At 35.2% G+C, this 26,809-nt stretch overlaps 1 protein-coding gene across 2 annotated transcripts in view; it reads left to right on the top strand.

Moving 5' to 3' along the window:
* Positions 1 to 26,809, top strand: part of ASCC3 (activating signal cointegrator 1 complex subunit 3) — a 352,215-nt gene that overhangs the window by 246,088 nt on the left and 79,318 nt on the right. For both annotated transcript variants that reach the window (XM_088840691.1, XM_088840692.1), the window contains 4 exons: positions 16,560 to 16,697; positions 16,806 to 16,926; positions 18,066 to 18,198; positions 21,922 to 22,047. In XM_088840691.1, coding sequence (XP_088696817.1) covers positions 16,560 to 16,697; positions 16,806 to 16,926; positions 18,066 to 18,198; positions 21,922 to 22,047 — 518 coding nt within the window. The remainder of the gene's footprint in view (positions 1 to 16,559; positions 16,698 to 16,805; positions 16,927 to 18,065; positions 18,199 to 21,921; positions 22,048 to 26,809) is intronic.

Below are 26,809 nucleotides of genomic sequence, written 5' to 3' on the forward strand. Positions count from 1 at the left end.
TTAGAGTTATTTCCTGACTACAGACTTATAAATTTAAAATTAATGGTTCAAATAATGTAGCCATTTTTTATAATTTTTCATACAGACTGATAATTACTTTCCAAAAGGGCTTTACCAATTTTGATTATCCCTATTGATGTATGAATTGTCAGCAGTGTATGAGAATAACAGTCTCACTATATGCTCACTTGTTGTAATTTATTGTTATAGATAAAATGTTTCTTTAGTGTTTAAGTGTTTTAATGTGTACCTTAATTTTTTTGTAGTTGAACATTTTTTCCATATATTTAATTTTATTCTCTGTTGTCCCTTAATTCCTTTGGGCTTTTATCTGTTGCAATACAGCATTTTTAAAATATATTTGTGTGGGAGCCTTACCAAATTGAAATACCATATACACATGCATACACCCCTGAAACTTTATACAGGCATACCTTAGAGATGTTGTGGATTGGGTTTCAGACTACTGCAATAAAGCAAACATTGCAGTAAAGCTAATCACAAAATTTTTGCTTTCCTAGTGCTTAATAAAAGTTACATTTACACTATACTATAGTCATTTAAGTGTGCAATAGCATTATGTCTTTTAAAAAGTACATAACTTAATCTATTATAAAAAAGACTGTATTGCTAAAAAAAAAAAAAAACCACCATCATCATCTGAGCTTTCCATAAGTCATAATAGTAATATCAAAGATCACTGATCACAGATCATCATAACAAATAATATAATGATGAAAAAGTTTGAAATATTGAGGGAATTGCCAAAATATGACACAGAGACATGAAGTGAGCAAATGGTGTTGGAAAAATGGTGTTGATAGACTTGTTCCACATGAAATTGCTACAAACCTTCCATTTGTAAAGAAAAAATAAAGCCACATTATTTGCAAAGTACAATAAAATGAGGTATGCCTGGTATGAGGCATGTCACTCATGAAGTATGTTACTTTTTTCCATATGTATGTGTTACTTATATATACATGTCTTAACCTTTCATCTGCTTTATTAGTAAATTTTGGTCGTTCACTGAGTGTCTTTTAGTTTTTTCAAATGGCAGTTTTTTCATTTTATGTGAAAGAGTCTGTTAATATGATTCTTTGTGATTCCTTCCAATACTTCTAAATGTAGGTATTCCTCCTGTCTCCTGCTGTAGATTGACATATAGTGATTTTTTTCTTTCTTACACTTTTCTGGATTTTTAAAATATGTTCTTAGCTGGAGTTATGATTGAAAAAAAGTAGGTGAAATCAGTGATAAAACTGTTGCATTGTCTTCCTTCTCCCTGCACATCTCCCCTTTTTCATCTCATGTAGCCTGATGTAAACACAGTGCTCCTAGCCTACTAGTGCCAGTCTCAACAGTCACATATTCCTCCCCTTCCATGTCTCACAACTCATTTAGGGTTGGATGGTACTGTGTATATCACAGTCATATGTTAATATTACTTAACTGGCAACAGTTAATATTTCAAGATGTTCTTATGTAGGACCACAGATGACCTTATTAATCAGAACCCAAAATTAACTTCATGTAAAAGCTATCACATGACCCATGAAGTAGGGTGAAATCTATCATTTATCTTTCAAGTTTCATCATTACTCCTTTAATGTGATTTGGAGGCGTATACAAGGTATATAATTCAAGATAATTTAAAATCAAAATAATTTGGTCAAAAGTTCCTTCTCCTATGTTATTTACTTATTATGCCCAAATAATGACCGGGTGTTCATTGGAAGGACTGATGCTAAAGCTGAAACTCCAATACTTTGGCCACCTCATGCAACGAGTTGACTCACTGGAAAAGACTCTGATGCTGGGAGGGATTGGGGGCAGGAGGAGAAGGGGATGACAGAGAATGAGATGGCTGGATAGCATCACCGACTCAATGGACATGAGTTTGAGTGAACTCTGGGAGTTGGTGATAGACAGGGAGGCCTGGCGTGCTGTGATTCATGGGATCGCAAAGAGTCGGACACGACTGAGCGACTGAACTGAACTGAACTGAATGACCCTGTTGTATTTAAACATTATCTTGACTTAAAGGAAATGTTGAAAAATAGATATATGAAATATATACCTGTATACAGTTTTGTTTATATACAGCATCTGTCTAGCCTTATTTTCTTTTTGGTTTTGTTTTTTTCCTCTTGTGTCTTATCCCCAGCACTGTTCCTAATGGAGACTTTTCTTTGAAGTCAGGGTACAAGGTACCTATTTACATTTGGGGATGTGTGCTCAAAGCATATTTATATAAGAACTGTGCCTTTAGCACATATGTGACTCACATGAACCTCAAATGTGAACCTCATGTGTTCTCCCCAGCTGTAGTTCAACTCTGCTATTCTTTATTTTTCATTTAAAGGTGTGAGACCTTAGAAACTCTGGACTGCTCACCATTGTATGAAACTACCTCTCTGTTTTGTATTTTTCTTTTATCAGCAAAAAATATATCACCAAGGAAAAGGCAATGGCAACCCACTGCAGTACTCTTGCCTGGAAAATCCCATGGACAGAGGAGCCTGGTGGGCTGCATGCAGTCCATGGAGTCGCAAAGAGTCAGACAAGACTGAGCAACTTCACTTTCACTTTCACTTTTCAAGGCTCATTAGAAAGTACAGGAATTACTTACATGGTTTTTGCTGTTTCATATATTTTATTGCTAAAATAGGCCAGTTGGAAATTATGTCATTTCTGGACATTTTGTTTCAAGTGGGCCTTAAGAATCATCACTATGTACAAAACTAGCGGAGGTGATGGAATTCCAGCTGAGCTGTTTCAAATCCTAACAGATGATGCTGTTAAAGTATTGCACACAGAATGCCAGCAAATTTAAAAACTCAGCAAAGCCAGAGGACTGGAAAAGGTCAGTTTTCATTCCAACCCCAAAGAAGGGCAATGCTAAAGAATGTTCAAACTACAACACAATTGCATTCATCTCACACGCTAGCACCATAATGCTCAAAATTCTCTAAGCTAGGCTTCAACAGTATGTGAACCATGAACTTCCAGATGTTCAAGCTGGATTTAGAAAAGGCAGAGAAACTTGAGGTCAAATTGCCAACATCTGTTGGATCATCAAAAAGCAAGAGAATTCCAGAAAAACATTTACTTCTGTTTCATTGACTACGCCAAAGCCTTTGACTGTGTGTATCACCACAAACTGTGAAAAATTCTTAAAGAGATGGGAATACCAGACCACCTTACCTGCCTCCAGAGAAATCTGTATGCAGGTCAGAAAGCAACAGTTAGAACTGGACATGGAACAACAGACTGGTTCCAAATTGGGAAAGGAGTACATCAAGGCTGTATATTGTCACCCTGCTTATTTAACTTATATGCAGAGTACATCATGCCAAATGTCAGACTGGATGAAGCACAAGCTGGAATCAAGATTGCAGGGAGAAATATCAATAATCTCAGATATGGAGATGACACCATCCCTATGGCAGAAAGCGAAAAGGAACTAAAAGCCGCTTGATGAAAGTAAAAGAGGAAAGTGAAAAGTCTGGCTTAAAACTCAGCATTCAAAAAACAAAGATCATGGCATCCAGTCCCATCATTTCATGGCAAATAGATGGGGAATCAATGGAAACAGTGACAGACTTTATTTTCTTGGGCTCAAAATCACTGCAGATGGTGACTGCAGCCATGAAATTAAAAGACACTTGCTCCTTGGAAGAAAAGCTATGACCAACCTAGACAGCATATTAAGAAGCAGAGACATTATTTTGCCAACAAAGGTCCATCTAGTCAAAGCCATGGTCTTTCCAGTAGTCATATATGGTTGAGAGAATTGGACCATAGAGAAAGCTGAGCACCAAAGAGTTGATGCTTTCAAACTGTGGTGTTGGAGAAGACTCTTGAGAGTCCCTGGGACTGCACAGAGATCAAGCCAGTCAATCCTAAAGGAAATCAGCCCTAAATATTCATTGGAAGGACTGAAGCTGAAGCTGAAACTCCACTACTTTGACCACCTGATGCAAAGAACTGACTCATTTGAAAAGACCCTGATGGTAGGAGAGATTGAAGGCAGGAGGAGAAGGGGACAACAGAGGATGAGATGGTTGGATGGCATCACTGACTCAATGGATATGAGTTTGAGCAAGCTCCAGGAGTTGGTGATGGACAGAGAAGGCTGGTGTGCTGCAGTCCCCGGGGTTGCAAAGAGTTGGACGCCACTGAGCAACTGAACTGAGTTGAACTCAAGCTTCGAGTCCAAGACAGAAACATCTAAGTGCCTAAGCTTCAGTATATAGCATGCAGCCAGAGTAAAGAATATCTTTTTCTTTATGGCCTGTATTGAGAGATGTTCAGGCACTGGCTGTCTGTAAACAGTGAAGGTTCAACACAGCCCTTCTGCTGCCCAAATGCATTCATGCACATTCCCTCCAGACCTTCACTTTAAATAAATAAATATAAATTCCTCCTAACAATGCAGCTCTCCCTCATAGCTCCATTAATCCTAGATCTCTTGGTTATCCAGTCACCCTCTTGTTCTTTGGCAATTCTCTCTAAATGTTCTCTGCTCAATGTTAAATTATGAACTTACCCACAGTCAACTCATGCTATATTTAACAGTGAGGGATGGGCACAGAGACATGAGATTAGTTAAACATGTAACATATTGTTAGTTAAAATGTGTTAGTGGATACATGAGACAGCAAGGGTAGAGGCCACCGTATGCAACTGATCAGAAAGCTACCTGTGATTTATTTTCTCTACTACCCATCACCTATACATTTCTTCTTCAACCAGCCCCTAAGCTAATTCAGATTCTCTGTTCCATGGAGTTACCAAAGCCCACATTCCTGAGACATTGAAAGTTGGCTGTTCATATATGTTTAATATAAAGGGTTGTTTTGTTTTGTTTTGTTTTGTTTTAAAAAAAGCGTTTGACTTATTTTCCAAATGTGAGAAGATTTTTGTGAGGTCCGTTAAGAATTTCCCCTCCCCTTTGGTATAGCAATAGCCCCACGTTTTCATCAGGGTTACCTAGACTATACCAGGACCACATTTTGCTTACTCACCCTGTAGCATAAGGGCCTCACATGGCCCTGTGGCTCTCTCTTTCAGCTTCCATATAAATTGTTAAATCCCTTGGACATTAAGTCTGTAAATGAGAATAGCTAGAGGTATAGGGAAAGGAAAGAAAAAATTCCCAGGTTGTTTATCAGCTCTGTTTGCAAAGGACATCAGCACACTTTAACTGTTTGGTTCCTGGAACTGTGTATTCTGGCAGTGAGAGAAGTAGTGTCATTTAATGATTACTTAGTTCAGAGCATACACCTCATCCTAGGAAATAGCACACCAGCCTCGCCGAAGTAATGTCTCTCAGCTGCCACTCTGAGTCATTAATCTATAAACCCAGCTCTTTCTAGGTAATGAGAGACATAGTAAGAACAGTGGATCTCCTAGCAGCCTTTGTCTTAATCTTTCTCTATCACGTGAGTTTGTCAGTCAGAAGCATTATCATACAGGAGATCATGATGATGTATAAGGCATTCAGTTATTCTATCCTAACTGAAGCCTTACTCAGTTATCCTGCCATTCAAGGCACTGACATGGCATGGTGGGCAGCATAGGAGAGTCAAAATATATAGTGTCCATTCTAGACGTCATCTCAAGTAGATGTACCCTCTGTGCTCAAAAGGGTCCAGTGTAATTTCAGGTAGCTGTCTATTCCCATGGGGAAAGTACTTTAAAATGGACCCAGGCTTTTTTGTGTCGCTTGCATATTAGGTGCTGAGCAGCAGCAGCAATGGGTCTGTCTGCCCGAGGAGATGGAAGCCTGTGTTTAGCTCAGGCAGAGTTTATCTCTCCCAGGATGGAGAGACTTAGTACATGAACCCATTGCATAAGACCTCGGGCCTGGGAGAGAGGCTGTTGGGTGCCCTCAGATGCCCACTGGACTGTTAACAGCGTTTTGCACACTGCTGTTAACTTTTTGGTAAACATCTTCATGGAATATAGGTAGCTGTTTATTCTCAGACCGTTTTAAAAGTTCATCCACATAAAACTTCTGCTTTCTTGCTATTTGTTCTCTGGTAGCACTCTTGCCAAGCTCCTAGCCATTTGACTAATCAGTAACTGCAGAGTAAAGAGTGGATCATCAGTTCACTCCATCTCTATTTTGCAGTAAAGTGACAGGGAAATACATTACACTCAACTTTTACTTCTTCCTTTAGAGTCATCCATGAAGTGACCATAATCCCACATCATTGTACTTCTTACAGTGCTACCATCTTGTTCAGAGCCATTTGAAATTTTTCTTCCCTCAGTCAGTTTCACATAAAAAGTACCCCATTGGGCCTATGTGGGTGGATTGAAGTAGAGATGGTATGGCAGGAATAGGCACACACATGGAAGGTTCATGGATCACATTTTGTAACATTTTTCCACTGGGTCCTTTTATTTCTACTAATGATGAGTGCTTATACAGCTGTATGATTCAGACAACATCCAATTCATGATCAGCAACTTCAGTTGCAAGTTTACCTGACATTATATAATTAGGAATTCTTTATCTCCCCTCTCAAAGATAGCCATTGAATAATCCTCTCACTTAATAGGTAGCTCTTAACAGAATTAGTGAAGTATTCATTTATTTAATGTCTATCCATTGAATGTCTACAACTTATTGATCCCAAATCTCAAAAAGCTTAAGTGAAGAAAGTAGAAGTTTAAAAATATATACATGATTAAATAAATAGTTGATATCAGTTATCAAAATTGCTATGGAAGAAGGTAATAAGAAATGAAATAGAATAGAGGAATGGAAGGTTCTTCACTAAGTAGAATGGTCAGAGAAGAGTTCTCTAAGGAGATGGCATTTAAGCTGAGCACCGAAGCATGAGAACAAGCTGGCTACGCCAGGAGAGACAATAACAGCCTTGCAGGTGAAGGGACAGCAAGTTAAAGGAACTGCGAGAAGATCAGGTTCAGCTGGAGCAGAATAAACTAGGAGGATGGTGGTACAAGTTATGTTTGAGAGATAAGCCAGAGCCAGCTCATGCAAGGCCACTGACCCATGGTTAAGGAGCTTGGATTTTTATTCTCAGTACTATGAGAAGAAAGAGGGTGGTACAAGTTATGTTTGAGAGACAAGCCAGAGCCAGCTCATACAAGGCCTCTGACCCATGGTTAAGCAGTTTGGATATTTATTCTCAGTACTACGAGAAGACACTCATGTATTCATGTATTAAACCAACATTTATTGAGCCCCTTCTTATGTCAGGCAGGTAAAGTTCTTGCCCTGTGGGATTAACACTCAGGTGGGAATGATGGCTAATAAGCAAGTACGTCAGATTCTGATCATTGATGTGGGAGAAAAAATAATCAAAGAGTATAGGGGGTGCCAGGGATAGTAGTGAAATGTCATACAGTAATGTAAGTTGAGGAGCCCTCCCTAATGAAGGTACTTTTGAGCAGAGAAGAACTGAAGGAAGTGAGGAAGCAAACTAAGCTGAATCTAAAGGAGGGGGTGTCCCCGGGCTTTGAAGGGTTTTAAGCTAAACGTTTTAAAATCACTTTTTACTGCTAAGTGGAAAATAGTTTGCAGTGAAAGTATGCTAGTAAAGAATCCTGCAATGCAGGAGACCCCAATTCGAATCCTGGGTCGTGAAGATCCACTGGAGAAGAGATAGGCTACCCAGTCCAGTACTCGGGCTTCCTTGGTGGCTCAGCTGGTAAAGAATCTGCCTGTAATGTGGGAGACCTGGGTTCGATCCCTGAGTTGGGAAGATCCCCTGGAGAAGGGAACGGCTACCCACTCTAGTATTTTGGCCTGGAGAATTCCATGGAACGTATAGCCCATGGGGGTCACAAAGAGTCAGACACAACTGAGTGACTTTCACTTTCACTTCACTTTGCTGCTTGGTGGAGAATATTTTCAAGTGGAAGTATGCATGGAATTAATGATGGTTGTCCTCGAAGCCACCTAAGAGTGGTAACAATAGGAATTAAAAGATGTATTTGGGATTAGATTCAGTAGGACTGTCTTATAGATGAGAAATGGTGATTGAAAAAATGAAGAGAATCAAGAATCCCCAGTTATTAACTCTAAACATCTGCGTAAATAATATTATCTTGTATTGAAATGGGGGGAGCTGAGACTGTAGGATAGAGAGGAAGGCAGAGACAGATTAGGATGGAAAGAGGAAGACAGAAAACAGATTTGAGCTTTAAAAACAAAAGGAAAGAAAAGGGGGGAAAGTTATGTTTTTGACATGAAATTATATCTCTAAGACTTTCAACCCTGGAGGAGGGCACGGCAGTCTACTCCAGTATTCTTTCCTGGAGAATTCCATGGACAGAGGAGCCTGACAGACTGCAGTTCATGGGGTTGCACAGAGTTGGACACAACTAAACTCAGCACAGCAAGATTTTCAAGGAGTTAAATAGACTAAGTCTGTAAAACTCACAGAGTGAGTGAGACAAACACATGAACTTGGGAGGATCTGCATAGAAGCAGCCTTTGAACCCAAGTGAGCAACTGAGACCCTCAGAGAGTGTGGAGCTTAGAAGGCAGGCCAGAGGGACTGTCATTGTGAGCTTAGGTAGAAAATGAGGAGCTGGCAAAGGACCCAGAGAAAGTGGTGCCAGTGTGGAAAGATAGCATCCTGAACTCTGTAGGCAAGAGGGGTTCATGAAGGAAGGAGTGCTTGACTCCATCAGATGTTAATGGGAGTTGAGTGAGATAAGAACAGAGAAACACTCATGGGACTTAGCACTTGGACGTCCTGAACGAACTTGGCAAGTACGGTCAGTGACATGTTGTGAACATAAGCCAGTTTGGAATGAGCTGAGTAAATGGGTGGGCGGGGAAGGAAATGGAAGCAAATAGCATATACAGCTCCTTCTAGAAGCTTATCTATGTAATTTAATTAATGTTATAATTTAGTACCTAACAAGTATGGTCTGTTGGATTCTGCCAAATATTCTGCAGTCTAGTTCAGCGTGCAGGGTGAATGGTGCTGAGATCTGGATAGTTGCCAGCCTGCTCTGCAAGATAAAAGAGCAGAGGGAAGACCCTTTCTTCTGAGTGGGTTTCCTGATTGAAAGCTCAGAATACTGCGCTTGTTTCATCACTCACACGTTGGATGAGATGCATATCTGGAATGGGAAAACAGAACCCTGGCTGAAGATTAGACTTTATTCTTCAGTCTGTCTTACGTTCTCCTCCTCATCTCCTCTACTTACCTATCCAGTTAGCAGCATAGCTAACCCTTTCTTCCTCCACACTTTTAAATAAGGTCCAGGTAACTAAAAGAAAAAGCACATCAAAGAGAACTACATTTTTTTTTTTTAGTCCTTACATCCTTACAAGTAGAAATGAATTAAACACAATTCTACAATATTTTTTGCCCTAAAGGTCCTGCGCCACAATGTTTGAGTTGTATTCTAAGGTCTTCAGTACCACCAGAAGGTAGATTCGGGGAAATAATCTGAAGCAGGAAAGGGAATAGCTTTCTAACTGTATGAAAAGAATCTAGATGTGGAAACATGAAAATCAGAGTATGGAAGATAAAAATTCCTTGGAACATAGTATTGTTAAACAATACTGTTAATTTGTTAATTCAAATTAATTGGCTATATGACTTAGGTAGATGACATTGAGCGTTATTAAGGAAATGTGCTAATTATAATTTTATATAATGCTTCAAAGTGAATTCATGAAAAACTGCATAGATGCACAGTAGGAGCACATTCATGAAAAGTAGAACTGATGTTATTTCCACATGCTTAATGGGGGTTCCCAGGTGGCTCAGTGGTCAAGAATCCTCTTAGCAATGCAGGAGATGCTGGTTAGATCCCTGGGTGAGAAGATCCCTAGGAGGAGAAAAAGGCAACCTACTCCAGCATTCTTGCCTGGAAAATTCCGTGAACAGAGGAATTCCATGGAAGGCTACAGTTCATGGGGTTGCAAGGCTACAGTTCATGGGGTTGCAAAAGAGTCGGACACAACTGAGCAACTTGAGCACGCGTGCACACCACATGCTTAATACTGAAGGAATTTTTTGTTGCTTGAAAGTTTTTCTCTTTTTAAGCTAAACATAACTCACCCAACTACAGTACAAGTAAAGCCTTCATAGATAAACTCTAGGTTTGTACAAAATCATCACAAGTTCAGGTTTGGTGGAGTTTCTACTAACATTTTACTATGGCTTTCTTTGATTCATTTGCTTTTTCATTCAACATATACATACTGACCTCTTCCTATAGGTAAGAATTTAGCACCAGGCTTTGAAGATGGATGTTGAGATTTTTGAAAATCAGAAACTAAGTTGACTATAATGAGGGTAACCATATTCTCAACTTAAAGGATCTGTTTTATCAAATTAAAATAGATTTAGTTCATGATACAAAAGTCCCATCCCACATGCTTTCTATTTTGATCAAGCTTCAGACCTCTTAAGAACTATCCAATATAGAAGACTATTAGGCTAAGAATGTTAAGTATCAAAACAGACATTATCTACAAATTTGCTGAGCATTGGACGTTTGAACTGAGTTGGGCCTCATGGAATGTTTGTGTAATTAAGGGCAGCTTCAAGATAGGAGACTTTTCTTTTTTGTTTTGTCTTCAGTTCAGTTCAGTCGCTCAGTCATGTCCAACTCTTTGCGATCCCATGAATCACAGCACGCCAGGGCTCCCTGTCCATCACCAACTCCCGGAGTTCACTCAAACTCATGTCCATCGAGTCGGTGATGCCATCCAGCCATCTCATTCTCTGTCGTCCCCTTCTCCTCCCACCCCCAATCCCTCCCAGCATTAGAATCTTTTCTAGTGAGTCAACTCTTCGCATGAGGTGGCCAAAGTATTGGAGTTTCAGCTTTAGCATCAGTCCTTCCAATGAACACCCAGGACTGATCTCCTTTAGAATGGACTGGTTTGATCTCCTTGCAGTCCAAGGGACTCTCAAGAGTCTTCTCCAGCACCACAGTTCAAAAGCATCAATTCTTCGGCGATCAGCTTTCTTCCCAGTCCAACTCTCACATCCATACATGACCACTGGAAAAACCATAGCCTTGATATCATATATGTCCTGTTGACTAAAGAGGTAAAGCTCTTGTTATGCTTAATATTAACTAATATATTTATCAAGTGCTTTAATCATTCCCTAAAGGCTTACCTTATCCCATTTAATCATGAATTCTGAGAGGATTGCTCCTGTTATCCCAATTTTACAGATGCAGGAACTGAAAACTTAAAAGAATTAAGTGACTTGCCCAATAGCACAAAGCAAGGGAGCAGAGCATGGGAGCTGCAGATCAAAGTGGCTATCTCAGAGTTGTGTTTTTTTATTGCCCCGCATAGTTATGGAATCATGGACAACATGCTGTTGTCGAAGTGGGGGTGTGTATCTTTTGATAGGGATGGTAGCTAAAATATCAAATGCAAGCAACTAACAAGAACTATGCCATTTCAATAATGAGAGGTGGTAGTTTAGAGAAGAAGATAATTGTAAGTATTCTTCATTTTGAGCATAGGAGAAGAAATTAACAGTAAAAAAGAAATAAATTTGCAAATCATCTGTATAGAGTTTCCCAGCTGTGTGGGTCTGGGACATTACTCATGATTTCAAATCTCACCTATTTAAATCTCATTCTATTTAAAACAATGAAGTCTAGCCCTCAGCCAAGTGGATGATGTCATTACTTCAAGTAGGTACTTGAAACATCCCTCATTCATGTAGTGGTTAGATGGTGGCATTGTGGTTGAGAGCATGGACTAGATCCTGGCTTCCTGGGTTCAGGACTGACTACCCACTGCAAGCTAGTGACCTTGGTCAGGTATTTCACTTCTGAGCTCATCCTTTAATCTATGAAAGGATGATAGTAATCCTATCCCAACAGGATTCTTGTGAGGATTAAATGTATTAGTATATTTAATGTGCATAGGACAGACCTAGAACAGAGTTAAATGTTCAGTAAATGTCATTACATTGAATAGCACTTTTTTAAACAGATATTCTTTTTGCTGAAAGCTCTGTGATAAATTTGATCTTATATTCGTAATCTTTTACTTGTGCTCCTTCACAGATTTAATTCATATTAATATAGTATTTGTTTGCTTAAAATTATGCTGCTTCAGATTCTAATGCTATAATGTCCCTTTTATCAGCTTTCTCTATTTTGGTTATTTTTTAATATTTATTTATTTACTAATTTATCTGGCTGCCTCGGGTCTTAGTTGCAGCATGTGAGATCTTTGTTGTGTCACGCAGGATCTTTTGTTGCAGCGCAACAAAAGGAGTCTAGTTGTGGCATACAGGCTCAGTCATTGAAGCCTGCAGGCTCAGTTGCTCTGCAGCATGTGGGATCTCAGGAATCAAACCCACATCCCCTACATTGCAAGGCAGATTGTTAACCACTGGACCACCAGGAAAGTCCCTCTCTGCATTTTAAGAGCAGACATCTATGAAAATGCGCTCCAAGAATGTTTTGAAATTTGCACTCACCAAAAATTGAAATGAGCATAAAATATATGTTCAGAAATTAATAATGTGAAAGTGTTAGTCCCTCAGTCGTGTCTGAGTCTCTGCAACTCCATGGACTGTAGTCCACCAGGCTCCTCTATCCATGGAATTCTCCAGGCCAGAATACTGGAGTGGGTTGCCATTCCCTTCTCCAGGGGATCTTTCCAACCCAGGGATCGAACCCAGGTCTCCTGCATCGCAGGCAGATTCTTTACAGGCAGGCAGCCACCATATGAAGTGCTTATACTGGGATTTCCGACCAATAGCATAGTGAATTCAGTTGGAAACGTTAATAAAGAAAAAATTTTAATATCTCATACTATAGCCCAGTTTTGATACTGCTATTATTAAGAATCAGACTAAACTAAAAGCAAACATTGAAAATAATATTGTGTTTATTTAGCAGACATAGCAAAGATTTATATCTTATTGTTTAGATTCATTTACATATTTACTTCTCATATAATTGTATATTTAATCATTTATAAATACATTTGTATACTAACAGTATGGTAAATTACTTTGAGGTGTGGTTGTTTTGGGTCTCAGATAGGGCACAGGAGAATATATTCTGAGGTATATCAGTAAAGTTTGAAAACATACTACCTGTAATTAATTTTACTTTTAAATTGTTTTTCATATTAGTAGATCAAAAGAATGTTCTAAAGTGTTTCTTTTATTTTTGTTTTTCCCCTTTAGTCTGTAGGGTGTATCATAAAGAAGTGTATTTTAAGAATAATAGTAATTATGAGAAAATGTTTTAACTTCATTTAACATCTGTGCCAGATGTGATGTATTTAATTATTTTTTTAATAAAGAAAGTGTTTGTAACTTTCGTTATTCTTCTGTGTGGTGCATCTTTTATTGAGTGTTTTATACAATTGATAAGCATTATTCAGTGGCATATGGTCTGAGTCTGACGTGCTTTGAAAAGAGTACAGAGTTCTGATAATGAGGATTCTGTGAAAATGGGAAAACCAGCACAACAGATATGCTTTGAGAAAGTATGGGTTTTTAGCATCTTGAAACAATATATCACACTCAAAGGGACAGAACTGGGCTGCACAATCTGTTAGCTCATTCTTGTCCAATCTGGTCTCCTCCTTTCTTTTGGAGCCAGCATTGTCATCAACTCACTGAATTATATTCTGACTGGAATGTATTTCAGGCTCAGAGTAATGTATCTACTTAAATGGAATCCTATCTTTCTACAAAAGCTTTTTGAGTATAATAAATTTAAAATATAAAAAAAAATTTCTATTAAGTTAAAGTAATTGGTTCAACAGTTTACATATGTGCCTCCTCCCCCACCACCCTAAAAAGAGCACTACTTAGAGGGGCATATATCTGTTTTCCTTTTATTTTTAATATTGAAAAAAATTTTTTGGTTTCACTAACATATAGTCAGACATGTTTCAGAGACTGTTTATTGGAAAGATACCTGTACCTTACAGCAATTGTTACTTGAACAGAAGTGAACTGTGGCATTAAAAGTTCCTCTAACAAGGTGTTTTAATTATGATTATTCTTTTTAAAATTCTATAGCAGCCTTTCTAACAGGAATTAGGCCTTAATGTCCTACGACATCCAGTGAATGTAATAAATGAACTTTCTCATAAGCATCTAAATGGTACTAACTGTCCTTGAAAAAATGAAGACAATGGTAATTCAAATATTTTTTTGTGAGGCTCAATTCTCTCATGGAACCAGAATTGAGAAAAACTACTATATAGTATTCAAGATCACCCAGTCTTTTAATTTGAAGTATAACGTGTTGTATAAATGAATCGAGTGTTACTTTAGAGCTGTATTATTTTATGTAAAGAATTAAGTGTTATCATTTTTGTAAAGTCATAAGCACAATGCCTGATACATAGTAAGTACTCAACAAATTATATATATTATCATATTTAAATTCCTAAAAAATTGTGCTCATATTATGTTGTTTTGATCAAGACGAAATTAAGTATAGAAGTAAAGATGCATATAATCTAGTCAAAAATTATATTTTCAGATTTAAACAGGCTCTCCTAGTAATATTTTATGCTTATTGGTTGAGTAACATTACTATAAATTTTGCTTTTTTATAATGTACAGATAACTCAGAATTCATCCATAGTAACCATGTAATAAATGAAGTTGTTTTTTGTGATTGCCCTCATGAGGATTTTAGGTCTTTACCAGTTCAGATAGGCAAATAGTTCTTTTTAATGCATTGATTTATGTGAAACTGGGGGCAGAGGAATGAGAAGCAGCTAGGCTTCCCTGATGTGGAAGGACAAGATATTATTGCCTCGCCAAACGTCCTGCCATAGGACTCTTATTGGCATTGCCATGGAACAGTGCAAATTATACAAGTTATAAATATACAGTGATATTTAAGGTATGAAAATGAAAAATCCCAAAACTAATTATCAGAGCTTGAATATCAGCGAATTAATTCTTGATAGCATAAATTGAAGCTATTTTATGCAGTGAACTATTGAACAAAAAAAGGATAATGATAATAGGCTGTCACTTGAGAATGGCTAACATAATTTGTGAGACAGGACAGCACCTTTTTTTATAGCATACATTTGTAGTCAGTCTTTATGCTAATACATTTCCATATTCTTGCAAACAGTTTATAAAGAAAATAACACAAGAATACCAGGTGACTATTCTGTGACTGTGGAACAGAACGAATTGTTTATGTGTTGCATTCAATTCAGGAAAGTGGATAAATGACATTTCTGATGTTTATGTTAATAAAATGTTCTAGTCTATGCACTACTTCTTGTACATTGATAATTATAAAGTGAAACCTCATCTTTCTTTTCTTTTTTTTTTTGGATAATTGGTATAAAACAACTTTTTCCTACACAGAAAAACTAGTGAGAGGGTTGTAAGAAAAAAGGATTTGTTCCCTTTGCATAAAATCTGTGTTTCATTAAGTATTTTCATGTAGAAAATGGAAAGTAATTTCTATCACTATATTCTGAGAGTATTTATAAAATATGAGTTTCAGAAACTGTTTGTACATACAAAATTTAGTGAGCTAAACTGAGGCTGGAAATGCAATCTGTTTTACAATGCAAAACATGGAATGCATGAGAAATCTGAATACAATCAAATTAGCATTTAAAATAAATAAGGTAAAGTTAACCAAATAAAATAAATAAATGTGAATTACTTAATATTGCTATAATAATTGATGGACTGTTTAGAAAAAATAAACTTAGATTTCTACCATACTTTTTATTACAAAATAAATTACAAGTTAATATTTAAATGTAAAAATAAAACTATACCAGAAGTTAAAGAAATAGTAGGTGCGTATATATTTGAGGCATTTTCTAAACAAGAAAACATAAGGCCTATTTAAATTTTAAGTCCATAAAATAAAAAAATAATAATAAATTGATAAATTTATAAATAAATTAATAAATTATAAATTTAGTATTATACATATAAAAACTGGGTGAAAGTTTATGATAATTCATTAAAAATGAAACAGTAAATATGAAACATATTTAACTAAACTATTGATCAAAAAGATGAGAAGTAAGTAAAAGTATATACCAGGTTGGCTTTTTAATTGAAGAAGCTGAGGCTTAGAGAGGGTGTGTAACTTGCCACCAGGTCACTAAGTTCAGTGAGAAAGTCTAAATTTGAATGCTTACTCTTTGGTAAGATTATGACTGATTTTTTCCATTAATTTTTTATCCTTCCTAAATTTTTATTACTGATCCAAAAAATAGAAGTCTTTTCTATAACAAGACAAACAGACTCTGAAACATCTTAGGCAATATTGCATCCCTTTTAATAGTTGTGACTCATTAAGGGGTAATGAGTACAGATTTTTTTTCCTTGATACATAAAAATAGGATTGATAGCTTTTAAATTTTAATTAATGTAGAATATACATTCTCACTAAGCAGATATTCTTTTCAACTAATTTAACTTTAATCATTACTGCAGATGCAGCCTAGATTTTTGTGCCCATAAGAATTAAAAAAACAAAATTAACCAAATATAGTCTTATGAAAAATGTAAAGCTCATGCACCTACAACTTGTAATTGTGTTTTTATTTGCAGATGGAGAATATTATTGGAACAATAAGAGATTCCAACCTGAAGCTAACACTTGCTTTTGGAATAGGAATGCATCATGCTGGCTTGCATGAAAGGGACCGAAAAACAGTAGAGGAACTATTTGTAAATTGTAAAATTCAGGTATTTTTTTTCCATGAACAGATATTTAAAAGTGACTTGAAAAAAAAAAAGAAGTGACTTAAAAGTTGTATTTTAGTTAGATGTAAGATATTATCTTTTATTTTTTAGGTTCTTATTGCTACAAGTACATTAGCCTGGGGTGTAAACTTTCCAGCTCATTTAGTAATTATTAAGGGAACAGAATATTATGATGGAAAAACACGACGATATGTGGATTTTCCTATTACAGGTAATATTTTTAAATTTACAAATACATTAGACTTCTGTTTTAGTCTTAATAATTTGAATTTGCATGAATTAAAGTTTAAAGAATTGGTCACATATGATGAGCAAATTGTAAATTTTTGTTTCCAGTAAAAATATAACTCAAAGCGTTGAGCCATTTTTACTTTTACTTATCTAATTTTTAATGAATGTCAAAAGCACAAGTAATTTTTTTTTTAATTAAAAAGAAATTATTACCGATTAGTAGCTATTAGTGACTTTCAGTGTGTGTGTGTGTGTTGTTCAATCCTGTCCAACTCTTTGCTGTCCCATGGACTGTAGCCCACCAAGCTCTTCCATCCATGGAATTCTCCAGGCAAGAATGCTGAAGTGGGTAGCCATTCCCTTCTTTGGGGGTCTTCCTGACCCAGGGATCAAACCTGGGTCTCCTGCATTGCAGGCAGATTCTTTATCGTCTGAGCCACCAGGAAACCACCATAAATTATAATTAAATATTATGTTTAATTTTAAATCTCCTTCAATAGACATGATTGTTTCCATAGGATTTCTAGAACCAAAGCACTTGTTGCTATAATTTGTACAAGTCAATTAACATATTTTAAAACCTGATAGAATATTTTCAGTGAGTTTTGAACAGGGTGATATACCAAATGAAGACTTTAACTCAGTTAATGCATAAAAGACCTATATCATTTCTCATTGATAATTTACATCAGAGACTCCTCCAGTATAAAAGAAAAATTTTATACAATGGGTGAGTTGAGGATGAGGCCTAAATGGATCCATTATCATAGGTAAAAATAATCAAATTACCTTGCTAAAGAGGTTTTTCTATGTGTTTTATTTCTTTCTTATTTGATTATAGTAGTTATAACTTTTAAATATCATTTTTTAAACATTTAACTAAAGGAACCTTTGATCTTTCTTTTACATACACCGCCAGGCTCTTTTGGGGACTGTTTTCTGTCTTAGTGAACTGGTTATTAAATTATTAGAGAACTCTATAGTAGGCATGAGATAGCATCCCTTGTCTTAAAATACTCTTTTCTTATTTTCTGGTATTATAGAAGCATGCCATAATCCATCAATATTTTTTGTGCTATATGCCACATTACAAAATACCTCTTCTCCTCTTTTTTATAGATGTACTCCAGATGATGGGGCGTGCTGGGAGGCCTCAGTTTGATGACCAAGGCAAAGCTGTAATTCTGGTTCATGACATAAAGAAAGACTTTTACAAAAAGTTTCTTTATGAACCTTTCCCAGTAGAATCAAGGTAAATTTTGCTGTAAATTAAGTGGATTATGTCTTAGCAGGTTGATATTTTTGTGCTTATTTTATTAGGTGAAAATCAGTAAAACTTGTAGTTCAGAAGATTGTTTGAAGTGAAACAATACATTTATCACAATAAGACAACATTACATTATAATTTTCACTAAAAAACAAAGCTGTTTAAAAGAAGCAGTGAAGTAATTTGTTCAGCCATGTTGACTCTGGAGCCAGAACACTTAGGTTCGTTACTGAGGTCTCCACCACTTATTTGCTATCATCCCTATGACAAAGTGGACAATGCAAAGAAATGGAGGAAAACAATAGAATGGGAAAGACTAGAGATCGCTTCAAGAAAATTAGAGATACCAAGGGAACATTTCATGCAAAGATGGGCATGATAAAGGACAGAAACCATGTGGACCTAACAGAAGCAGAAGATATTGAGAAGAGGTGGCAAGAATATACAGAAGAGCTATACAAAAAAAGATCTTAATGATGGCAGAAAGCAGAGGAACTAAAGAGCCTCTTGATGAAAGTGAAAGAGGTGAGTGGAAAAAATGGCTTAAAACTCAGCATTGAAAAATTAAGATCATTGCATCCAGTCCCATCACTTCATGGCACATAGATGGGGAAACAGTGAAAACAGTGACAGACTTTATTTTCTTGGGCTCTAAAATCACTGCAGATGGTGACTGCAGCCATGAAATTAAAGGATGCTTGCTCCTTGGAAGAAAAGCTATGACAAACCTAGATTACATATTAAAAGCAGAGACATTACTTTGCTGACAAAGGTCCATCTAGTCAAAGCTATAGTTTTTTCCAGTAGTCAATGTATGGATGTGAGAGTTGGGCCATAAATAAGGCTGAGGGCCAGAAAATTAATGCTTTTGAACTATGGCATTGAAGAAGAGTCTTGGGAGTCACTTGGACTGCAAGAAGATCAAACCAGTTAATCCTAAAGGAAATCAGTCCTGAATATTCGTTGAAGGGACTGATGCTGAAGCTGAAGCTCCAGTACTTTCACCACGTGATGTGAACAGCCGACTCATTGCCAAAGACCCTGATGCTGGGAAAGATTGAAGGCAGGAGGAAAAGAGGACAACAGATGGTTGGATGGCATCACCGACTCAATGGACATTAGTTTGATCAAGCTCTGGGAGATGGTGAAGGACAGGGAAGTCTGGTGTGTTGCAGTCCATGGGATCACAAAGACTCAGATAGAACTGAGTGACTGAGCGACAACTCTGACAAAGTCTTTGCTCATTTCTCAGCAAAAAATAATCTTTTCTCTGTCAGATTTGTACATTTTCATTCTTAACATATATCACTTGCTACTTTTTATCACTGTCTTCTTAATATACTGAACTTCATTTACCATATTCTAAATGCAAAGGATAAAACACATTTCTCATTTATACTGTAAACAGTTATTGAGGTTTTTTTTTTTTACTGTGTTAGAATTTCTACTAATGTTCACTTTTTAAATTTGGAAAATATAAACAATTTAATATGTGGGAGATAGCTTATACTGTGCTGAGAAAATTTATGACCATAAATATATATTTTAAAATAAAGAGGGAAAATGAATTATCTGAATATCCATCTCAAGAATTTGAAAAAAAAATTAGCAAATTGAACTCAAAGGAGAAGATAGAAAGATAAGAGAGAATTAATGAATTAAAACCAAACATACATTAGAAAAAAATATCAGCAAAGCCAAAAGTTTATCAATAATATTGATAAACCTTTAGTCTGGTCAAGAAGAAAGAGAGAAGGAACAGCACAGTATCAGGAATCAAAAGATATAAAAAAAATAATAAAATATTATGAAAAAATTTATGCAGATTTTAAAATTTTATATCAAATGGTGAAATTCTTTTTTAAAAAACCTTACTAAAACTGACACAAAAAGAAATAGAAAATTTACATAGTCTATCAAAGCAATTATATCTGAAATTTAAAATCATTCCACAAAGAAATTTTCTGATCCAGACATTTCACTAGTGAATTCTTTACAGCATTTAAGGAAGAAATTGAACTCTTTTCTACTCTATAATAGTAGAAAAGATAGGAATATCTGCCAACTTACTTTATGAGATTAGAATAACCTTAATACCAAAACTTGATAAATTTACCAGAACGGAAGGTAACAGAGCTGTGTTTCTTATGAATATAAATGTAGAAATCCTGTATAAAACTTCAAATCAAATCTAGTAATATATAGAAAGATAACTTATTACAGCTAATTACAATATAAGTGCAAAGGCTTATTACTTGAAAATACATGAATATAATTCACTGTATTAGCAGGAAAAACATGAGAAAAATTATATGATTATCTCAGATATTTTAAAAAGTGTTTGATGAAATTCCACACCCATTCATTATAAGAACTGTTAGCCAACAAATACATAGGGAAGTGTTCTTAATCTGATAAGAGTATCTACTAAAAATCTACCTCAGATACCATGATCAAGGATTCAATATTAAAGGCTTTCTCTTTGAGATAGAAAATTATACAGGGATGTTGCTTTCACCACTGCCAGTAATTAAGTATTGTGGTAGAGACCTAAGCCAGTACATTAAGGTAAAGATAAGAAAAGTGAAAATACTTTTTGAGCGAGAGTGACTAAAAAACACAAAAAGAAGACTTCTGGGGCAGTGGGAATGCTTGATCTCGGCATTGGTTACACAGATGTGTTCACGTTGTGAATATTACTTGAGTTGTATGTATATAGTTTATGTAGCTTTTTTCTATATATACTTCAGTAAAAAATGGATTAAAAATTTTAATGTGCACATTTGATGTGATATTTTATCTTCTACAAAATATATATACGGAAGTTATATATTAACTTCTCTTATTAATGGGCATTCAGAGTTTCTAGTTTTCTCTTTTACATATATTGCTGCAGTGAAGGGTTTTGCTTCCCTATCCTAACTTTTGAATGTTTTCCTAACAGGTGATAATGAAAAAGTAAAATTGCTGGGTCATAGTGATTGATCACATAGATATTGCCAAATTGCCCTCCAAATTAGCCATACAGATTTACACTCTGCCACTGATGACTGGAGAGGAATATAGCAACTTTTTTTCATTCAGTTTATTATGACCTTTTCCTCATATCCTTAAAACGTCCTTTGTGGAAGCTGTTTTTATACTACATATTGTTCCATGTATCATAATTTACATGTTTTTATCCTTTATTGGACATTACTTCCCTTTTTTGTATTTTATATAAGAAACTGAAATGACTATTTTGTTGTGCCAATATTTCAGTGCATCTGGTCATCACTATATTCCACAACACCTAGTACATTTATCTTATATGACTGAACTTAATATTCACTGAATTAATGAAGCGAATATCCTTGCTCCAACATAACTATCCCCCATTTCCTACCAACTCTTCTATCACCTGCCGCAGTATTATTCCGTACTTACTCCATTGCCCTGTAAGAAAATTCTGCTCTCCAAGGTGTGTCGTCTCTTGTCTACTCTTACGTTGGCTCTCAACTTCTTGTAAAAGTTACTAGCTCCCTTCCTATCAGCCTGTGTTTATTTGCGCCTAGCAATTCATTTTGCCAAAATTTATACAAAGTATATAAATTACAGGAAACACATTTGTCCTATATCTTGGAACATCAAATTTGAGTCTTGACTATGTGTTCAAGTGTTTTTCATTTAATTTTCATGTATGTTTCCCATGTCTTAATCACTCTGTAGTTTATTAGGAGTGCTGTCTGACCATTTAAATGCAGAGATTGCTGGTGGTACAATAACATCTAAGCAAGATGCAATGGATTATATTACCTGGACTTACTTTTTCCGTCGTCTTATCATGAACCCCAGGTAAGCACAGGACTATTATTTATCTTTATTGTTCTTCTCTAAAGATCCTTTTTGTATTTAAAATATCACCTGTCTGTGGAAGACCCAAAATATTTCACTCCATCTGCTCTCCATCAAGTATAGTCTCATTTCTCCACCAACCTTCTGAATGTTGACACATGGACTTCCTACCATCATTTCAAATTCAACATGCCTAAAACTGAATTAATCATATCTAAAAATCTTGCTCAAATCTCACTTTCTTGATCAGAAATTAAATATATTGTTTTGGAAATGGAAAGTAGATATGGTTTACCTAGTAGACATAGGATAAGTGGTGACATTTGAACAAAGACTTCGAAGAGGTGAGAAGGTTGGCCACATAAATATCTAGTGAACAGCATTTCAGGCCAGGGGGACAGGAGAGGTTGTAAGACAGACATGTCTGGTGTGATGAAGGTGCAGCAAGAAGAAGACATAGCTAAAGTGGAATAAGTGGGGGGTGTGGAGGATAGTGGGAGATGAGGTTAGGAATTGTGGGTGGGTGGTCAGTGGTCTTATTAGTCTTACGAGGCCTTCGGCACCAATGTAAGAACTTTGATTTCTATTCTGGGTGAAATGAGAACCTTTACTGGTTTTTGATCAGAGGACTGACAGTATCTATCATATAAAGAAGGCCAATTATAATCATAAATGTTATAAATAATTTGAACTTCCCTGTTGAAAGGTAGAAATTCTCAGATTTATTTTTTAAATATCACTAAAAAAAATTTTAAGCAACATTTCCAATCAAGGGAAAGGGCCCAAATAAAGTTAACAATTAGCATATTTTACTTAATCTGCTATAGTCGTGCTCTGCAGTCTTCTTTCTAATTGGCCCTAATATCTTTTTATTGTTGTCTGTGTTAAAAGCCCCTATCCACAAAGCCAGAGCAAAGAAAGGCACAGGAAATTGGTACACTTTTTCCACTTACTTTAGATCTAGTAAAAGTTTTAAGAAGGCTAAAATCATTGTCTCAAATGAAGAGCTTGTATTATGTGTAATTTTAATATATACTTCATACTTCCTGTCATTCAGTGCCATAAATTGAGATTTGACTCTTCTTTGGGTGGGAGGGGCTTGTATACACACTTGTGTGCATGCATGTATGTGTGACAAGGAGAAACTGAAGTTTATTTAAAAATTGAAAGAGCAGGCACCACTCCTGAAATACAGTCACATATAGATAAATAAATATGACCCAATTCTCCAACCCTCTTCATTTATTCATATTACTGTAAAGTGTCCATACCATACCACCACCCAAAATAAAATTTATGTTGAGAAAGATTTCAGTTCCTGGATTGTTCTCTGTATGTCTATGTATATTTTTATGTTTTGATATGCATGTGTGTGTATATATATGCAAATATATGTAAATACATATAAAGATATATATGATTATATATGTAGATACAGACATATGTATACATTAGTTTGTTTATATATAAACACATGTATTGGTGCATCATGAAATATAATATATTTCAAATTGAGTTCTGGATTCAATTTCTATGTTCAATTTTACTCTCTGTTTTCCCCTGAGAAAGCTTCTAAATATTTCTAGGGGAAGAAAATGTTGTGGTAGTTTCAGCTGTCCCTGTAACCAGTTCCATTATTTGTGTCATTATTACTGCTGCATAATCTGAACATAAAAAAGCATGGTGCTGTAACAAATGACTTCCCAGTACTGACAGTTATAGCAGCAGCATTTCTATACTGATGAAAAATTTCCCAGCGAGATCTCTGGCCAGGTTTACATAAACCAAACAGGAAATGGCTGCCACTATTCACATTAAATCCAAACTGTTTGGTGTGACTTTATCTATGTTTTACATTACAATAAAATCTCCCTTTTTCAGCTGGTAAACTTTCATTCTTTTTAAGGTTGGAAAAAGATAACAAAGTTTCATGTGAGGTATTCTTGTTTATCTTTTGATAAGATCTTTTAAAGTTAATTTTTTTAAGCTTGTTTTACTTTTTGATTCTTTAAATGTAATCAACTTTGTAAAATTTTATGATAGGGAGAGGTTTGTTTAAACTTTTTCCCAGTGGACTGCTAATAGCAGTAGCCTGTCTAGCCCCTGTGCTAGATGCTGGCAGTATCAAACTGCCTTTGACTTTCACACCTCTCAGGGGACTAGTAATTGTTGTGTTCAAACAGCCTGTAATTGTGATCCCGCTGGCTTTCTCAGTACGCTTCTGGCTATTAGAATCATTAAACAACTCAGCACCTGTTAACAGCATTGTAAATATTCAACCCTGCTTGTGTGCAGGTTGAGTCCAATATAGAGAAATCTTACAGAGCTCAGCCTCATAAATTACAGCCTCTGACAAGTCAATTATTGTGAAACTGGGTTTCTCTGTGAAATAAATGAAATATCATGCTGACAAAAAAGGTAGGCTGTCTGTTTATAGCAGAGAGAAGATAATGACTTGATAATTCAATGCAGTGAGCATGCAACTACATTGTATCCTTTATCCATAATTAAACAATTGTATATTTCTGCTTTAATAACCAATAAATTATAAATTTTCTACTGTGGCGATTGCAACATGAAAACAAACCTTTTTACTTAGCAGTTGCATGCTTTTTCAAGCTAGTAAAGGGATTATTAAAATTAATATGTAATTTTTAAGCTAAATGCTTATAATTATTTAGGCTAGAAATTGCATGGTTACTGAACATTCACATGTTAAAAGCAAAGGCCATATAATGTTACTAATGAAGATTATGTAAATATAAACTCCATTCTTTATTCACAAAAAGTGTCAGAATATACTCCCTATCAAAATTTTATGGGATCTAAAAAATGGATATGAAAATTTTTATATAACCTTAGAATCTCAATTCAAATATTAACAAAGAGTAATAATACTTGGTATAGATCAGTGAAGTCATCACTAGCAAAACTAGATGTATTTTACTATTTGTGTTGGCTGCATAGGAGAAAAGTTTTTACTATTATATTCAGCAATGTAATATTTAAACTAGTACTCTCTGTTTTTAAAGTTGTCACTTTTAAAAAATAAAGTTAACCACTTACATATGCCAGAATATCTGAAGAAAACAATTTTAGGGATTTTGAAAATTCTTGATGACCCCCAGATGTAGTAAGGATAAAAGTTTCAACATTGAATGAATTGAATGTCAGTTCAATTACTTAAATTGAGTTTTTCATTTCTACTCTTATGCAGGTCAATAATGTTGATGAGCACTTTAGAAAAGAACAACTATATTAAGAAATTTACCAATGGAAGTTTTTTAAGTTATTCTGCTCCAAAAATGCTATTAGTTTTTAGCAAGTTAGATTATGAATAATATTTTAGTATAGTCATTAGATAATTTGTTGGAGTCTCAGAGTCATGATTTTACTTAGTTATTTTTTTTTGCAACTCATTATAAATTTTTAAAACATGTTTATCCTGACTCTACTTTATCTGAATAAAAGCCACAAAGTAGTTTAAAATATTTTCCAATAGATTTGAATAAACAAACTTCAGATGGGATTTTAGCCCATCACAATATGTCTTATAAATACATAAAATAGTGAATAAAATAAATAATTTAAAAAGAACCTATCATTTTTAGAGAAAAGTTTTTATCATTAATGGTTTTAAGTATTATTTTTAAGTGTACCAAATTAATTAAAAATTAATTAAAATTAAAATTCATTAAAGCATAATATGGTAAAGTTGACTTCCCAGTTATATTTATATGGGAATGTCTGTGATTATCTATAGCAGCAATCATGAGATTTTTTTGTTTTCTAATAGCCTAATAAACTTATAGATGAAATGGAATCACAACTTTTCATTTTTCATGGTAATATTATTTTTACAATGTCTTCGTTCTGTAATTTTAATTGCATAAAGAATAGCTTGATTTGTGTTCTGCAAATAGTACTACTTATTCAGTGTCCTGGACACATTTTCACTAGTTTTTGTCCAGTTGGATATAACTTTATCAACGTTGTATTAGTCCAGACAGCTGACAATAGTATTGGAAAATTTATAGGCTTAGCAAGCCAAAAGAATGTGAAATATAAAGTAAGCACTTACATTGAACAAAGTCTGGCTGGTAAATTTCATTTGTTGGGAAAAATATAAAAAAGAAAAAAATTGTCAATAATTTGAAACAGCTTTGGGGATCTGTCTCTTGTATGGAACCTTGAATGTTCAGAATTTTTATTTTCACCTCTAATGCAGTATAAATTATTCTAACTATGCTTCTCAGTCATAATTCAGAATAAAGGAAGTATTTTGTAATGGTTTCTAATACTGGTTTTTCACCTTCACATATGGCTGGTTACATTTTGGTTAAATTAACAACAGCACTGATCTAGCTGGTATTTATCTGTTCATTGATAAATATTGCTTCATTTGGGATTATGAAAAGAACTTTTCCAGGAAAGGCAATAATTTCTCTACAGACTAAAATTTAAACTATTTTTCTTTTATAAGAAAATCCTTAGCATTTAATTATGATTTAAATAAATAACCTATTATTAATCCATACTCAGTGGAAACTCTCATATTTGAGGGTACAGCCTGGCGTGCTGTGATTCATGGGGTCGCAAAGAGTCAGACACGACTGAGCAACTGAACTAAACTGAACTGAACTGAAACATTTGGGCTAACTTCTCTTTCTAATGAAAATATATCCTGCCATGATTTAAGTCCTGCTTTTTGTGTTTTTAAATAAATTTTTATAGTATTGACCCCAACTCTTTCCCTTGGAAG

The sequence above is a fragment of the Moschus berezovskii genome, chromosome 10 (assembly GCF_049115385.1).
Source record: "Moschus berezovskii isolate FMDL1 chromosome 10, NW_MosBer_1.0, whole genome shotgun sequence".
Lineage (NCBI taxonomy): Eukaryota > Metazoa > Chordata > Mammalia > Artiodactyla > Moschidae > Moschus > Moschus berezovskii.